This window comes from Clinocottus analis, unplaced genomic scaffold (assembly GCF_023055335.1).
Source record: "Clinocottus analis isolate CAN_PGR_092001 unplaced genomic scaffold, fCliAna1.0.p SCAF_31, whole genome shotgun sequence".
NCBI lineage: Eukaryota > Metazoa > Chordata > Actinopteri > Perciformes > Cottidae > Clinocottus > Clinocottus analis.
Genome location: NW_027176054.1, coordinates 1,219,053 through 1,232,488, shown reverse-complemented (window position 1 = coordinate 1,232,488; position 13,436 = coordinate 1,219,053). Strand labels below are relative to the sequence as shown.

At 44.8% G+C, this 13,436-nt stretch overlaps 1 protein-coding gene across 1 annotated transcript in view; it reads left to right on the top strand.

Annotated features, from left to right (window-relative positions):
• The first annotated feature begins 8,305 nt into the window (after positions 1-8,305).
• The window catches only part of myom2a (myomesin 2a), a 28,847-nt gene continuing 23,716 nt past the window's right edge, over positions 8,306-13,436 (top strand). Inside the window, 7 exon segments of the mRNA XM_068595736.1 lie at positions 8,306-8,387; positions 9,287-9,418; positions 11,084-11,122; positions 11,124-11,168; positions 11,830-11,968; positions 12,094-12,248; positions 13,269-13,361. Coding sequence (XP_068451837.1) covers positions 9,309-9,418; positions 11,084-11,122; positions 11,124-11,168; positions 11,830-11,968; positions 12,094-12,248; positions 13,269-13,361 — 581 coding nt within the window. The 5' untranslated portion in view covers positions 8,306-8,387; positions 9,287-9,308.

Below are 13,436 nucleotides of genomic sequence, written 5' to 3'. Positions count from 1 at the left end.
CCTGCAGCTCTCTGCGCTGGAATGGTGGTTCCGCTAAGCCCCGCCCCCATCGGAGGGCCTGATTGGCTGAGCTGGGGACGGAGAGGAATGAAGGGTGGGGGAGGGGGGAATGGAGAGGGAGAGGGGGGTGGGGGGGGGCTTCTCCTCCGGAGGGGGGTGGGCTGTGGATCAGGAAGCTGCACCGCACGAGACCCGGCCCCTCTCTCTCTCTCTCTCTCTCTCTCTCTCTCTCTCTCTCTCTCTCTCTCTCTCTCTCTCTCTCTCTCTCTCTCGCCCAGCTGAGGCGTACGTGCAGAGGAGCGAGGCGCACGGCGCGGTGACGTCAGTCATCGCCCGCATCCCGCAGCATCACACGCAGCTGAAGGTCACCGGAGACGGGCCGCAACATCCGGGACAACAGGCTGGTTAGAGAGGCGGCATCTTATATCATGCAACACACAAACTCACTCCTCTCCTCTGTCCTCTCTCCTCTCCTCTCTCCTCTCTCCTCTCCTCTCTCCTCTCTCCTCTCCTCTCTCCTCTCCTCTCTCCTCTCCTAAACATGGCTTCAGCATCTTTATAATAAATTGCACTGTGCGTCCTTCAATCACTAAACTTTGTGACACCATCTCGTTCTTAGCGCCTCGTCACTAAAAAGTGATATTTCACTGCGTGTTCTGTTGCTCGCGTCCTAAAAGTCGTTGTGGTCTCCTGGTCTAGAAACACAGATCTTCTCTCAGTGTAGCGTGTGTTGACACCGTTTAGCCGTTTGTAGCTTTCTGTTTGTGGCCCAGGATCCAGAAGGTCGAGCTAACGCTAACGCTAACGTTCCTGTTGTTGGGACCATGTGGAAGATTCTTAAAGCACGGGTCACTTCCCTGGTTTTCACTCCGGGAGTTCAGCTTCATCCGGTCCTCTAAAAACACAAGTGTGCTTCTACAAAAACATATATATATATATATATATATATATATATATATATATATATATATATATATATATATATATATATATATATTTATATATATAAAACAAAAAGAAAGGTCTGCTCTTCTGTCCGCCAGCTGCACAAAACAAAACAAACAAAAAAGGCTGTTTGTTTTTTCTACAAGCTTTGTGGAACGTTGACACATATTTATTGACAGTACACAGGAAACGTCCCTCAGGTGTGAAGCTAGCTACATTCAGGTGTCCCTCAAAAAAAAAAAAATATATATATATATATATATACATCTGTATTTCGTCCCCCAGCTCAGTGGTCTTGTTCCCTCCTCCCAGCAGTGAGAGAAAAGTTAGCTGTTAGCTGTTAGCCGTTAACTGTTAGCCGTTAGCTGTCGTTTGGTCCCTGAAAGCAGTGATTTTCCACGGCTGTGCCGCGCGTGACCGATCGTCAGGTGTGCCGTGAGGGGAAAAATGTCCGATGTCACATAATTGGTCCGAGAAAAATATTATTTTGTGGGCTTTGTGGAACGTTGACACATATTTATTGACAGTACACAGGAGACGTCCCTCAGGTGTGAAGCTAGCTACATTCAGGTGTAAATACGTGACTCGTTACAGGATCAGAGCTCCTGGAGAGAAGAGGAGGCCGAGTGTGAAGCTCAATAGTTTGGACTTTTTATTTATATATACATTTGTATTTCGTCCCCCGGCTTAGTTAACGTGAGCTGTTAGCTGTTAGCCGTTAGCTGTTAGCCGTTAGCCGTCGTTTGATCCCTGAAAGCAGTGATTTTCAACCACTGTGAGAGATCCTCAGGTGTGCCGTGGGGGTTAAATGTCAGATTTTACATAAGCGAACCAAAAAAATATGTATAATTTAGTTGCTGCAAATAATTTTCCATTGTTGAGCGTCTGAGCCTGCGATATAGTGGCTGACTCAGTAATTAAAAACTCTTCCATGCAGGCAGGCAACGCATTAATGACCTCTACCATACAATGCTGTATATTATGCCACAATGTGACATTGTGTAGCTTTATTGTTGGTGTGCCGCGGCACAAAAAAGGTTTAAAAACACCCAAAAGGACCGAATCCCCTCTGTGAGGCTCTGTAACAGGATACCATTCAGAGCACTGGACAAGCAGCTCTTCTCCCATCACGTCTGGACCGTGACACTCCTCCAACAGGACAAGCTGAAAGCTCACGAGACAACGCCAGCGCCTCCTTCATCCCCTGAAATTAATGTGAGGCATTGTGGGAAATATCTTCCATCTTTGAACAGCTGATCGAGCCCTCCTCTACGTCACCTGATGACTCAGCTGACTCAGTGACGCTGCAAAGCCTCTGATGTCACTGAACCGCTGTGATTTAGGACTTCCCTCCTTGATTCTGCTTCATCCTCCCCTCCTCCTCCTCCTCCTCCTCCTCCTCCTCCTCCTCCTCCTCCTCCTCCTCCCCATCTCCTACCGGCAGCAGCCACGAGTCAACGAGTACATGAAGGAACAACAAAGAGAGACTTCCCCGGAGGGAGAGAGGGCGGGATGGCTCAGCCGTCAATCACTCCCCTCTTGAGGCAGAGTATCCTCCGCGGTGTCATGGCTGCTTCAGGGTGACCTTCTCTACTGACCTCAATATGTGCGGTTGATTCAGTGTCTCTGTTGACACACACACCCAATAAACACCCTCTTCATTGCAATATCTTCATATTCACTGACGCTCAGGCCAAAGGACACAAAGCGCCCATTTGAGGATGATTGACAGTCAGTAAGCGATCACGGTTGACTGACTTTAACCCGTTGAAAACTGTGCAACTCCAATACTTGTGTTAATTGTATGTATTTGTTCAGCAAAGTCTTGGGAAAAAATGTATATCTGCAACAAACAAAAAAAACACTTTTAACACTTTTATTTTTATCGTAAATATGAACATCCAGCATTACATGAGCCAAATACCCAAAAATGCCTCCTGGAGCGTCAATAAGACACCTTTTTAGAAAGATTAGGACCTAAAGAATCAGAATCTGCAACAAAAATCACAATAAAACAAAGTCTTGTCCTGTTAGGAAGGAGTTTCAGTCCAAAAACTGAGTCGTTCTGTTCAAAAATGGAAAAATTACGTATTTTATGCCAAAAGATTGTCTGAATGGGGCATGCTGGGACTTAAAATCGCCGCAGGAGGATTTTCGCACAGTTTCCAAAAGGTTAATTGCATTTCAAATGTGGAAGATTTAGTTTAACACTATCAGGATATCTTTTTTTTTTTATAGTTTGGTCTTCATGTTGGATTCTAGAAGGTTGTGACGGACATTTTGTTAGTTAGCTATTTAGTTTACTACTTAGCATTAAATAGTAACAGATGTGTCGGTGCAGCCGTATAGAGGTGGAGGTCCATGCAGAGTGTGTGAGCGGTGTTTCTTGTGTGACACGTGCACGGGGAAATGGCGGGAAACCAAACTAGCGATGACGCGTCGAGACCGGTGCAGGATCCAAGATGGCTGCCCTCATGCCGGTGGATTCACACAATTCCTTTCCCCTGGAAATAAATCCCCCCTTTTCCGCTGCAATTCTAACTGGAATAAAACAAACGTTCCACCTGGAAGACTTCATCTTGAACATTTCAAAACGTGTTTACACCGCGGCTAACACACCGGACGACCAGACGCCGACAAGCCGCCGCCGTTCACGACCTGGAATCACGCGGCTGGAGACGTTTTGCTGTTTAACCGACAGTAAACTCTCCGCTCTGGGGCGACGGGCGCTGTCGCTGGAACGTCCACGGAGAACCAGCAGAGCAAATAGCCCCGATCCCTGGAAACGTCCGCCGCCGGCTCACCGCCGCTTCCCCTCACAGCTCAGTGTGCTAAAGACAACAAGACGTGGAGAGTCAACACTCGCTCTGCGCCGGCGACAGCTGGAGAGACACATCTCCTGTTTCTGTCTTCGTATCCCAGACGGTGAAGGACTTCAGGGCCACTCACCTCAAAACGTCCCCGGGCTCAGACGTTCGGGACGTCGCATTCAAAGTAAAAAGCCAGAGCAGCACCAGCGAGCGGCCGCGTCCCGTCAGCCTGCAAAAGCCACGAAACACTAACAGCAGGAGCGACGTCACGGCAACCAGCAAAAGGGACTCGGACTCTGGACCCCGGCCGGCGGACCGGACGCTCCGGGGGTCAGAGACCAGAAACACGTGACGAGAAGTCACCTGAGTCCACGAGCCGGACGCTGATGGTAAACACAAACAATAACAACGCTGACTTCTTCAATGCAGCATCTCTCTCTCTCTCTCTCTCTCTCTCTCTCTCTCTCTCTCTCTCTCTCTCTCTCTCTCTCTCACTCTTCTCTCTCTCTCTCTCTCTCGCTCTCTCTCTCTCTCTCTCTCTCTCTCTCTCTCTCTCCTCTCTCTCTCTCACCCCCCCAGGTGCACTCTGTTTATTCCCTCCTCGAAAAATGTACTTTGTATTTATGTTTTTTGTCTACTCTGTTGTTATTCACGTATACAGACTCACACGTGCACAAACACACACATTTTCCTCATGCACCTGCACAAACACACTTACACACACACACACATGCACAAACACACACATGCACAAACACACACATGCACAAACACACACACACACATCAACCACCACTGAGATATGACTTCCTTATGGATGAAACAATACGTGTGTGTGTGTCGGTGCATCTGCTCCAGCAGAGCTCCTCTGTTGTGGAACCAGAGGCGTTCAAGGTCCAGGAAGAAAGTTAGGGTGTTTTGGCTTTCAGCGGACCTGAACTTACGGTACACGAAATGTGAACTAAATGAATTACTAAAACTTCACTTAATCAAAGTCAAACTTTGCAGAGAAACTTGTAACACATAGTGATATTTTATAGTAGAAGAAAAGCGATGATTTGCATAATTAAAACAGGGAAATAATAAATAATCAACATTGTTTTTTTCAGAAATGATTATTTTCTTTTTTGTTCTATCATCAACCAATAAACCAGTAACACATCAGCTGCTATATGAACCTCCCAACTGGTCTCACAGGCGTTTCCAGTGTATTATATGTACCGTGTGAGGAGATATTCTGTATTTATGGGGAAGAAGAAGAAGAAGAAGAAGAAGAAGAAGAAGAAGAAGAAGAAGAAGAAGAAGAATCTATTCTGATCTTTTTGTTTACGAGCAACAACAATGAAGGAGTTTCTTCTCATTACAAACAGAAACATGTTTGACATGCCGGCAGCTGTCAGAGGAAACGCTGGCAGTGGAAGCGGCCCCTCCACCTTCCTGCTTCATATTATCAAATCATCACGCTCCAATAAAATCCTTTATCCACACTGCACACACACTGCACACACAGACACACTGCACACACACACACACTCTCTTACACACACCCTGTGTCATGTGTACAACACACAGCGTTGTCAACAAACAGCAGTGAGTTGAAGCTCGTTTTGGATTCAACTTGATCCTCATTTTTGGGCTCTGTGTGTTTTTTGTGTGTCTTTGTGTGTTTTTTGTGTGTTTTTTTCAGTTTGCTTGCTGTGAGTCGGCTCCGCAGTGAAAATAAGAGAGTCGGGGTCAAAGGTCAAAGCAACACTTACTGCCCCGCACTGCGCTGCAGCGCCCAGCAAGCAGGATGAAGGAAAACCTGCTTTACATGTTGCCGACTGAATACTGTCATAAAACATAACATAGTATAATATATAACATCTAAAATACTGTTATACTGTCATAAAACATAACGTAATATAATATATAACATCTAAAATACTGTCATCTTGTCATAAAACATAACATAATATAATATATAACATCTAAAATACTGTTATACTGCTCTAAAAAACAAACAAAAAAAACTCTAAAAAAAAAAAAAAGATCTTAAAACTAAAATTTGCTCTCAAAAAACTAAATAAAAACGCTCTTAAAAAAACCCTGTGTTCTCAATCCCAAAAGATTGGGTAGTGGGCGGGGCGTAGTGGGCGGGGCGTAGTGGGCGGGGCGTAGTGGGCGGGGCATGCGCTGCTGACTGAGTTTCTATTGGTGGGGGCTCACTCACACACTAACAGGAGGTCACGTGAGGACACCGAGGTGACTTTTTGGATTAGATTGCTTGATTAGATTGATTAGAGCAAAGTTTTTTTTTTGAGAACAATTTTTAGTTTAGAGAGGTTTTTTTTTTTGCAGAGCAATTTTTTTTTTGATAGCAATTTTTGTTTTTTGAGAGCAATTTTTTTTAGAACAAATTTTAGTTTTGAGATTTTTTTTTTTTAGAGCAAATTTTTTTTAGAGCAAATCTTTTTTTAGAGCAATTTTTTGAGAGCAATTTTGTTTTTGAGAGCAAATTTTTTTAGAGCAATTTTTTTGGAGCAAATTTTAGTTTTGAGGGCATTTTTTTAAGCGTTTTTTTTTTTAATTGAGAGCAAAGATTTGAAGATTATTTACTTCCAAACAAGAAATTTGCTCGGGTAAAAAAGACACAAATCTACCTTCATATAGATCCAGCTTCATTCTCTCCACCAGCTGATCCTCTGCTGCAACGTCTACAGGCCGCCACCAGGTGGCAGCAACGTCTACAGGCAGCCACCAGGTGGCAGCAACGTCTACAGGCCGCCACCAGGTGGCAGCAACGTCTACAGGCAGCCACCAGGTGGCAGCAACGTCTACAGGCCGCCACCAGGTGGCAGCAACGTCTACAGGCAGCCACCAGGTGGCAGCAACGTCTACAGGCAGCCACCAGGTGGCAGCAACGTCTACAGGCCGCCACCAGGTGGCAGCAACGTCTACAGGCAGCCACCAGGTGGCAGCAACGTCTACAGGCAGCCACCAGGTGGCAGCAGGAGGCAGAGCGTCACCCTGAAGATGAGGGAACATCATATTTTAGTTCATTACGGGACATTTAGGGTTCAGTGTTTTCTGATATTAGAACCACGTGAAGGAAGAAGTACGTTGATCTTTTAATTTAATCAAAGCCCTTCAACTAAAATGTTAAGTTTGTAAAATATACTTAAAGTATTAAAAAATAAAAGTACTATCGATGCAGAATAATATAATACTACTGGATTACAACGATGAGTTTAGGCAGAGTTAATGTTTATATCTACTTTATAGGTGGCTGCATTAATACATAAAGATGTATTTATGTTTTGTGTTGATAACATGAATTTTTAAAGTAACTATACCAATATTAATATAAAATAAATCAAAGATTTGTTAACTAATGTGAACATTATTATCTTTTATGCCTATATATATATATATATATATATATATATATATATATATATATATACATATATATATATGTATATGTATATATATACATATATATATATATATATATATATATATATATATATATATATATATATATATATATATATATATATATAAAACAAAGATAAGTGACTATTCCTGATGCCCAACACTTGTAAGAATGCGATGTATGTGATGTAATACTTCATGTAACACTTCATGTAATACTTCATGTAATACTTCATGTAATACATGTTTTGAGGTTTTTAATGAGTTCACGTGTCTCATTAAAGAGAAAACGCAGTAACTGTGAGCAGATCTGTACCAACGTCCTCAGAGACGGGGAGGTGACCTTTAACCCCGCCGGTCATCCGGCCTCCTGAACCTCTCGCTCCTCTTCTTGGTTCTTTTCAAGACACAAACTCTTCCTCCTTCCTGAGTTTCTTGTCCGAGTCTTCAGTCATTTTATTTTTACTGGTGAGCATGGAAATAGCCTCCGGGCCCTCTGGTACAGTAAGAATCAGGAGGTATCACCGTGACGAGGAGGACGAGCTGGTTAAAAATAGACCTCCTGCTGCCCACAAGTGTTGGGCCAAGGAGGCCCGGCTGTCTGCAGGAACCTAAAAAGGTCTCACGGGGCTTTCCGCTGCCATTTGCCAGCAAATATTGTCAAGAAAATGAACATTTGTATTGCTTCATGAGCGAATGTAAAAACTCTAAAGGTGAGGTCGCTCTCGTTAACCTCGTTTAGAAAAAATAAATGAATCTCTCGTCCTGTAATGTGCAGCCTGGCAGGGTGCCAGTGATTTAAGGGCTCGCAAAAGGAGTTGTTGCTGTGTGTGTGTGTGTGTGAACATTTCATTTTAGAAACCCAATCATTTTCTTTTTTACCTTTTTCACTAAATAACTCAGCAGAAAAAACAAAAAAAATCATAAAATAATCCATAAATTGAATAAATGCGGCAGATGAAACCTCTATGGAGTTGGATAAAAGTGCAGCGACACGGACGCACACTCTTCATCTGCAAAGTGCAGAATGAGAACAAAAAGATTTGGGGGGTAAATGCTATATATAGTCTTAAGAGCGTCCCATACAAGGGGCGGAAGGGGAACGGCATTCCTCCTCTGAGGGGGGAATATTTTTGTTTGCCATCAGCAAGTGCTTCCCAAGCGGCATCGGGCTGGTCTTCCATCGCTTTGCGCTCTTTTAAAATCTCTCTAGAGGTAAGTCACTTCTCTTTCTTTTCATTTCATTCAACCAGGAGGATCATCTCACTGGAGAAACCTTTTTTTTTTTTAAGTTCAGAGCCGGAGGAGTTATCAAAAGTGTGATAAAGGAAATGTGTCGCTATAATGAATGGCTGTAGATTATCTGTCATCCTGTGTGTGTGCGCGCGTGTGTGTGTGTGTGTGTGTGTGTGTGTGAGTGTGTGTGTGTGTGTGTGTGAGAGAGAGAAACCCGTCCCCGAGCACTACTTCCTCACATACCGGGACGTTAAGAGGTGGCTGACCCTCTTTTATCCAATTTGTGTCGGCTTAAAAAAAAATTGCCCCCGTGTTGAAACGATGACACCGAGAGGAGAAACACAAATAGTCTGAAGTTTGATTCGAACAGCTGGTTTAGTGAGATGATCGATTGATTTTAAGAGAGCCTCGTGCTCGGGGACCGCTCTCATTTCACTGCACGGGCGGGATTTAATCCAAATAGAACATTGTACACCTTAATTTCTCCAGTCGTGGGACGAGCTATTAGCTGATAGCTATTAGCTAATAGCGAGCTATTCATAGCTGAGCTGTGAGGTATGAGGTGAAGCATGTGAAGTGCTGAGTACGTCTGAACGCTCCTCACACCTCTCAAATGTTGGATTTATAAATTGATAAACAAGCTTGCAGTGTGGTATATTTACGTATTTTTCTCGTATTTCAGTGTTTTAGCTTTTGCTCTGAATATAAATTGTTCCTTGAGAGCTCCAACCTGCATACTGTGAATTTAAATACAAAAATGTCGACACTTCTAACAATGTGGATCACAGGGGCGTCGTGTTTAAAGGACTTGTTCGCTGTCCCGGCTAACACATGTTTGGTCTCCTCCCCCCCACGACCCCCCTGGTGCTCTGGGCCAGCTCCCCTTGAAGTGTTCCCGTCATGGCTTCCAAAGTCACAGCTTGGTCTAAGAAGAAGCGCGTGAGCAAAGTCCAGAGTGACTTTGCCTGTCACCACACTCAGTGTGCGCGCAGCAAGCTGACGTCAGTGAGGTACGGAGGCTCTCTGCTGCTTTGAGCCGGTTAGAGAAGCAGACATTTGTATTCCTGCTGCATACGCCTCCGCTTCCCCCGAGCTGGCACAGCTGACGCCATGTTTGTACACAAATACCAGCAAAACAGGTCGAGAACTACACATTCAATATTGTTTGGCCAGTGACTCCATGTATGGACCTGAATATTGACTCAGAATCAAAACATAAATTCCTAGTGCTACATATGATGCTATCGCTATGGATGCTAGTGCTACGGACGATAGTGCTACGGACGATAGTGCTACGTACGATGCTAAAGCTACAGGTGATGCTCGTGATATGGATGATGCTATTTCTGTGTATGATTAAGAGCTAAAGATGATCCTAGTGCTACAAATGATGCTGGAGCTACAGATGATGCTAGTGCTACGAATGATGCTGGAGCTACAGATGATGCTAGTGCTACGAATGATGCTGGAGCTACAGATGATGCTAGTGCTACGAATGATGGTGGAGCTACAGATGATGCTAGTGCTACGAATGATGCTGGAGCTACAGATGATGCTAGTGCTACAGATTATGCTATGTCTACGAACGATTAAGAGCTAAAAATGATGCTAGTGCTATGGATGATGCTAGTGCTGCGGCTGATGATAGTGCTACTGATGACACTAGTGCTACAGATGATGCTAGTGCTACAGATTATGCTATTTCTACGAACGATTTGGAGCTGAAAATGATGCTAGTGCTATACATGATGCTAGTGCTACAGATGATGCTAGAGCTACAGATGATGCTAGTGCTACAGATTATGCTATGTCTACGAATGATTACGAGCTAAAAATGATGCTAGTACTATGGATGATGCTAGTGCTACTGATGCTCTGCAGCTTTTGACTGCTTTTAATCGGGTCATAAGAGACAAATGTGTATTTTACTCGATTGTTGCAGAACGCTTATGGAAAAGCTTTGGCCCCGGCCCGGCTCCTGGCTCGGCTCTGCCGCGCCGCTGAACTCGATACACGAGTCGAATGCTGCGCTAGCTTTGTGGAAAATGAAACCTCTCCCTTAACTGCCACCACGAGCCGAGCTCACACCGCCGGGTCATCTTGTTTCAAAGACGCCATGTTGTCCTGCGGGGCCCCTAAACCCGACCCACACCTGAGGCCATGTGGGCGGAGCAAGTCCATCTTCCATGAGTGGCGTTTGATAGACAAAGAAACGTGGAGGGCTGAGAGCTGTGATTATTGTTTTTTATACAGTATTTTAAACCTTTAAAAGGTTTTGGATGACCTCTCTGTCCATGTGCCTGATCCAATTATTGGCCATGACGATTAATTCTGTGGTCTTGAGTTAAGAATGGATACATTATAGATGTCTGATTGTGTTATTTGGCAATGAAAAGGAGATAAATTGGTGGAGAGATGAATATTTTTTAGGATTAGCGCCCGAATCTGTCAATCCTTGTGAAAGATATATTCATATTACAGACAAGGTGGCCTTCATTTGAGAGAACATGGCCCTATGTTGTACCAATTCTCACCTCAGTTGGATCTTGGGAGATTTTAACGCCACGAGCCGCTTCTGCCAAACTAAAAAACAAACCTGACAGTCCATTGTGGGGGAAATGCTCCTTCAGTGTCTGCTTCATGACGATGGGCCTCACCTCCACCTTCCCCGACAGGAATACCAGCTCCTCATCGGTGAGCCAGGTGCAGGCCCAGGGCGATGGCGGAAGCAACCTATACCATACCGGCGTTCCGGCAGAGGTGAGTTCCTCATTGGCTGCCGCCTCGTGTCGGCGGGCTATTTTTAAGTGCAACGTAACACTGAACCACCGTCTCCACCAGCGGACCGGTACAGACGCCACATTTCGGCAGCGTTACAAGTTAATTTTTCCATCATGATTATTGTTTTTTATACGTTAAATAGATATCTGTTAATCCCAGAAGGATCTGCTGGAGCCCGAGGCCCCGCCGATGGAAACCCTCGCTTTGGCAATATTAGGATTATTGACACAATCTCCATCGTCTAGCGGTGGTTTGGTCTATGAATTTGTGTTCATCTGCAGTTGTAGAGCTCATAAAAAGTCTACGAAACACGTTAAATTAACATAAATAAGGCAGGTACTACTGCTAAAATACTGAAATGCGATTCTAGCAACTACTTTGCTTTGGATAGAGAGAATATCAGCTGTTTGATCTCCAAAGGTTGAATCTAATCTGCAGATGAACCGTATTATTCCAATTATATACCTCCAAGTTAGCTACTACTTCACTTGTTTTAATGGAGATTAGATCAAAGGGCTTGAAAGGACAAAGTCCTCAGTTCATAAAGTATGCCAAAAGTACTTCAGGACTTATTGTGATGGATCCCATGCGTGTGGTTCTTCTCGAGCAGCAGTGCGTGAGCCTGAGTTGTGTGTTGCAGGACTGCCGAGGAAGGCACGGAGGAGTACGTGCGCGTGAGCACCAACGTCGGGAAAGGACTGACCGCCATTCAGGACGAGCTCCACAGGATGAGGATGGTCACCAAGGCCCAAGTGGACAGTCTCGCTATCCAGAGAGAGGTAACGCCGTCGCGATTGTGTTGTTTGCACTGCGTATGGAACCAAATCACAACTTTTAAAGAGTCGTCGCATGCAAAAAGAAACAGATTCCAGCCGTCATCTGCACGCCGTCCCCTCCCCCGCAGGTTAAAGACATGATGTACAGGAGGTCGGAGTTGATGGACGATTTCCCGAAGATGCCGGATTTCGTGGTGGCGCTGCGGCCTCACACCGTGTGGGAGAAGACCCCCGTGAAGCTGTTCTGCACCGTGCAGGGGAACCCCCGGCCCATCGTCAAGTGGTCAGGAGAGTCTTTCATTCAAAACCAGTAGAAAACCTTTTGACAGGCCTCTGCTCGAAAAATGCCATACCCGAACTAAAAAGGGTGTATCTCTGCAGCCGCTAGGGCTGTTTGAATAACGTTGGTGTTCTAATAAAAGGAACACAAGTGAGATGTTGTTCAGATGTGTAAATATCAGTCTATATGTTTCTGTTTAAGACTAAATGAAGATGACACACAGAAAGAAATGAAAAGGTTTCAGGTCTGCCCAATGGACCCAATGGACCCAATGGAGCCAATGGAGCCAATGACCCCAATGGAGCCAATGGAGCCAATGACCCCAATGGAGCCAATGGAGCCAATGACCCCAATGGACCCAATGGACCCAATGGAGCCAATGACCCCAATGGAGCCAATGGACCCAATAGCCCCAATGGACCCAATGGCCCAAATGGAGCCAATGGACCCAATGGAGCCAATGGAGCCAATGGAGTCAATAGAGCCAATGGAGCCAATGGAGCCACTGGACCCAATGGAGCCAATGGAGCCAATGGAGCCAATGGAGCCAATGGAGCCAATGGCCAATTGGGGCTATTGGGGTCATTCGGGCTATTTGAATGCTATTTGAATTTTCTCATGTACCAAATTATATATTTCACTTGTATATTACTTATGGTGTTCAATACATCCAGATACAGCAGTTTTGGGGCTTTTTCCCAATAAAACAAGCTATAATTTACAGTTTTAAACAACAATCGCTCAGTCTTGGTTTTTGCTATTGAAGCAAAGTCGGATCATAAAGTGGAAACACTCCTTCTTACATGTTTGCATTTACTTGCAAGTCGAGCTGCAAAACAAATCAAAAGGTTCTCACACTGAACTTGATAACCTCTCCATGATGCTTCTTTGTTTGGACGCCCTTTAATCAAAATGTTCCCCGGTTGCCGTCACCTTGTAAATATCTATTTCAGCACATTTCACCGTGTTGTTGTTGACCCCCAGAGAGTCGCATGTCTGACAGCTGCTTTACACCTGCTGCAGGTATAAAGGAGGCGTGCCCGTCGACCCGCTGAGCGCCCCCGGGAAGTACAAGATCGATAACAAGTATGGAGTCCATGGATTGATCATCAGCAGGTAAAACTCTCCCAGGATGCACTTCAACTTCCTCCATGTTGAGAGAGGAACTGTCACTGGATGCAGTTTAGTTAT